This window comes from Gekko japonicus, unplaced genomic scaffold, assembly GCF_001447785.1.
Source record: "Gekko japonicus isolate JY-2015 unplaced genomic scaffold, Gekko_japonicus_V1.1 scaffold3592, whole genome shotgun sequence".
Classification (NCBI taxonomy): domain Eukaryota; kingdom Metazoa; phylum Chordata; class Lepidosauria; order Squamata; family Gekkonidae; genus Gekko; species Gekko japonicus.
The window spans coordinates 60,949-65,547 of NW_015164307.1; the positions used below are offsets into that span (position 1 = coordinate 60,949).

The window sequence follows — 4,599 nt, forward strand, 5'->3', positions numbered from 1 at the left end:
ACATGAAAGCTTATACCTTGAATAAAACTCTGCTCGTCTTAAAGGTGCCACTGGACTCAAACTTTGTTCAGGTTATATATAGTAAGCGTTGGGGTTAGGACGAAAGACTGTGCTTGAGCATTCTCAGCTGATGACAAAAAATACTTTAAAAGAAAGGGAAAATCTCTTAGCAGACTTCATTGGCCCAGTGCAGAACATAGTTTCTACGTTACTTTTCTTGGTGCCCAAACTAGAACATTCCATTAAAGAATGAGCCTGTCACTATAAGGCAGAATCATGATGAATACATTTCTGCCAAAAAAAATCGGGGGCCTGCAAGGTACCAAGGGTGAGGAACAATTCGATAACCCCCCCACCCCCCAAAAAAGGACAATTAGCAAAACTGCAGACCTCTGGGACTTGAGAATTAGCTTTCTGCTCACTTGACCCAAGCCTCAGTCATCCAGGGGTGTAAATACAGCCAACCTGACGACTGAAGTTTGGAAAGACGTGTGCCAGAAGACCCCAAACTGTGCAGTGCAAGACAAGGGTAAAACTGAACCCTTCCAGGCTTGAGTGTGAAGGGTGGACATTGGCACATGCACGCCAACATCAACCACTGAAAATTCGGCAAACCAATGAAAAATCTCACTGCACTATTATGCTACACAAACATTTGTACTTCATGGAAGAAAGCTACCCCTTCCTGGTATGTAGTTGGAACAGTCGTGGTGGTGGTGGGGGGAGAGAGACAGCCACGTACCGGCCGGTTGCAGAGGATCCAGGTAAGTGGAAGAGGAATTCTCACGTCATAATGCCCTTCTTGGACTGGGGCTGACAAAGTGAGTGACCAGAAGCCAGGAATTATGAATTTTAGCTACATCAACAGGGTTAATAGAACTGGTACTTTAGTAGGGTTTCATGTTGACCAGAATGCTGAGGCTTCAGTCAACATTATATTTGCCCTATTTCTGTATATTTACGTTTTTTCTTTCAGGTTGGGCTGCCATGTTAGTCAGCAAAAGCAGAACAAAATTTGAGTCCAAAGGGACCTTAGAGCCAAACAAAAATTTTCAGTAGATAAGCTTTTGTGAGTCAAAGTTCATTTCATCAGAAAGAAGAGGAGATTGGATTTATACCCCGCCCTTCAGTCCCCGAAGGAGTCTCAGAGCGGCTTACAAACTCCTTTCCCTTCACCTCCCCACAACAGACACCCTGTGAGGTAGGTGGGGCTGAGAGAGCTCTTTTGAGAACTGCCCTTGAGAGAACAGCTCTGAGAAAATGTCTAACTGACCCAAGGTCACACCATCAGCTGTTTGTGGAGAAGTGGGGAATCAAACCCGGTTCTCCCAGATTAGATTCCACACTCCTAACCACTACACCAAACTGGCTGTCATGAACTTTGACTCATGAAGACTTATCCGTTTGTTGTCCATCTCTGAAGTGCCTCTGGACCGGAACGGTGTTTTGTCTGAAAACTACAGAAGTGATGAAGGTTAAGGCGTTACCTGGAAGTAGAAGTCCAAGATGCCAACCATATCTGTACCTTCCGGGAAACACTGGAAAACAACGTAGCAAAATTTAATACACTGGGACACACCAAGGAATTCAACGAGTCTGAGCTGAAGATCATGAGATACCTGCAGAAGCAACTGAACGCTGGCCAAGTACTCAAGTTATGCAATGTCACCATTATTTAGAAGTAACCGCACGGGATATATTGTTTCATTTCATCCATTAAATACACTTGAAGTAAAGCTTCTTCAGGTACCTCGGCACCTTCCCAGCAATTACTTCCATGAAACACCTAGCAGAAGGCCAGTGAAACCTCATAAACATAAGAGAAGTCTGGGGTGCCTGGGATGCCATTTCACCTTGTGGTGGGCCTGCCCTCCTTCCCCCACATCCGCTGCTTCCCTGTCGTGCCACAACAGATGCCCTAAACCATGAGAGTTTTGTTTCCAAGTAGCCAGCTGGCTTAACCTCAACAGAAATCTATCAACAGGAAATCCCACAGGTATCTCACTGAAGTTCATTCAGACATAAACATATTGATTTTAAGCCTGCACAAATGGATGTCAAACTGGTTATCTCCATGGGAGACAAGTCCAACGGCCTTTTGCTTCAATATAGATCCAGCTGCTAGTTTTGCCCCTTTAGAATGCTTCCGGCAGGCCAACTATTTTGTGTTCCCCCCACACACACTTTTTAAAAGCACTACATGTTCTTTAGTGCAGTTGTTTTAAAAGTTGTAGACTGCCTTGAGAATGTGGATAAGATAGGGTCAAGACGGCACAAGTACTGGCCAATAAGTGCTGTGGAGAAGAACCTTCTGCTAGATGGCAGCAGAACAGGTTTTTCCCGAGTTCAGCCATGAGACAGGAAAACATATGCTTGACCAGACTGTACTGAGTGCAGTTTCAGAGCAGTAAGTGCGGTTCTGTTGTATGTTTAATGGACTGTACAGAAAAACTGTTGTTTTTCTAGCTAGCTATATAAATTTTTACTTACAAGAAAGTTGAGATACGATTTTTGTTGTTGTTCAGTCGCACAGTCGAGTCCGACTCTTTGCGACCCCATGGACCAGATCACGCCAGGCCTTCCTGTCTTCTGCCGTCCTCTGAAGTTGGCTCAATTTCATGTTCATTGCATCTATGACATGATATCATCTTGTAAAACACCACTGAATTTACCCAAAACTTACCTTCTTCTCTTTTAGGTAATAGCCTATAGCAAAGTTTCGGTCTCCACTCTCTCTTTCAGACTGGAACCTAATAAGGTACAGAAATGCAAATTAAGAAGTGGACAGAATACCAAATGCTTCTGACATGAGTGATGTCCTTCTAGGTTAGCTATTTGTAATTTTCAAAAGATCGTACAAATAGCTACTAATCTAGCATATATCTTTCAGTTCTGTAGCAGGAAATCATTCCTACACAGCATAGAATCATAGAGCTGGAAGGGACCTCAAGGATCACCTCGTCTGACCCTTTGCACAATGCAGGACATTCACGAATACCTCCCTCCCACCCCCAGTGACCCGTGTTCTATGCCCAGAAGGGGGGGGGGGGAAGAGACACACAGGAGAGGTATTCCATGCAGATATGGGCTGGGTGAAAGAGGGCTGGGTCCAGATGGATGTGAAGCCATGGCTTAGTTAAACTAGTCACAGTTAAGTAACCTAGTGGCTGCTTGCTCTGCTAGGAGGCACCAGAGATGGCCAGGCGCAACCAGGCCCCCCCTCCCCCCGCATTCCCACTGGCCAATGGCAAGGGAGTTTGTGCTGCTACAAGGTGACAAGGAGCTGCGGTGGCTCAGGTGGTTAAGACGCTGAACTGCAGGCTGTGGAAGGTCAGAAGTTCGGCAGTTCAAGACCCGAGTGTGCCGCATGACGAAGTGAGCTCCCGTCTCTAGTTCCAGCTCCTGCCAACCTAGCAGTTCGAAAGCAAGAAATTGCAAGTAGATGAATAGGTACCCCTGCATTCCATGCGCCTTGGTGTTTAGTCATGCCGGCCACATGACCACGGAAACGTCCTTGGACAGCACTGGCTCTTCGGCTTTGAAACAGAGATGAGCACCGCAACCCTAGAGTCGGATTTGACTGGCTTTCGAGCAAGGGAACCTGTTAAGTTAGCTGGGATACCCGCTAGGTCACTGGCACGGGGGGTGGGGTGGGGAGAAAGCGATGGTTCTGAAGACAGGAATTGGTGAAAGAACCAGAAACCATAGATCAATTCCTAGTTTCCCAAACTAAGCACTGTAAAAATAAGATACGGTTTTGCATAAGTTATGTATGTACTGAATCTTTAAAAGAGGAAAAATTTACAGATCCCTCAACCATTAGGGCCTAATGTGCCAAAGAGAGAACAGAGTGTTCCTCAAGTCGTAACAACTATGCTACGGGCCGAGGGCCGAGTTCAAAAACCACGGAGAAGCATTTTCAGTGGCTGCTCCCCAAGCTATACAGCCTTTCATTCCAGTGTCCAAATGTCTTTCAAATGCACTGTAAAATCTCTCTTTCTCTGGGTGGCTTGAACTGGTTGCAAGTAAGCCAATGAAGTAAGAGTTTTGGCAGGCCCTTGGAAAAGGAGTAATTTGCACACGTTTTAATGTTTAATCCATCACTACCTAGGCTTGTGGTGTCGGACTGGAGGGTGGACTTAAAAAAAAACCAAAAAAAAAACCATACTTACGTGGCATTACTGAACCCAACATATTCATTTCCAGCCATCTTATTCATGAACTGCATCACCTATTGAAGAAGCACCACAGCTTTTTTGAAGAGTACAGCACAGTCTATCATAAAGCTAGCAAGAGGACTCACTGTATGTACGAAGCTGCCTTATACTGAATCAGATCCCTGGTCCCTCAAGGTCGGTATTGTCTACTCAGACTAGCAGCAGCTCTCCAGGGTCTCAGGCAGAGGTCTTTACCATCACCTACTGCCTGGTCCTTTTAACTGGAGATGCCAGGGATTGAACCTGCGACCTTCTGCATGCCAAGCAGAGGCTCTTCCATTGAGCCACAGCCCCTCCCTAAATGAAGTTTCCTTATACCAAGTCTGAACACTGGTATCTATCAAAGCCAGTATTGTCTACTCTGACTGGCAGTAGCTCTCCA

At 45.7% G+C, this 4,599-nt stretch overlaps 1 protein-coding gene across 1 annotated transcript in view; it reads right to left on the reverse strand.

Annotated features, from left to right (window-relative positions):
• GLS (glutaminase) overlaps window positions 1-4,599 on the reverse strand; it is a gene marked incomplete at its 5' end in the record, with an annotated part of 79,647 nt that overhangs the window by 40,076 nt on the left and 34,972 nt on the right. Inside the window, 3 exons of the mRNA XM_015408819.1 lie at window positions 1,488-1,538; window positions 2,684-2,750; window positions 4,173-4,231. Of these exons, the coding sequence (XP_015264305.1) occupies window positions 1,488-1,538; window positions 2,684-2,750; window positions 4,173-4,231 (177 nt within the window). The remainder of the gene's footprint in view (window positions 1-1,487; window positions 1,539-2,683; window positions 2,751-4,172; window positions 4,232-4,599) is intronic.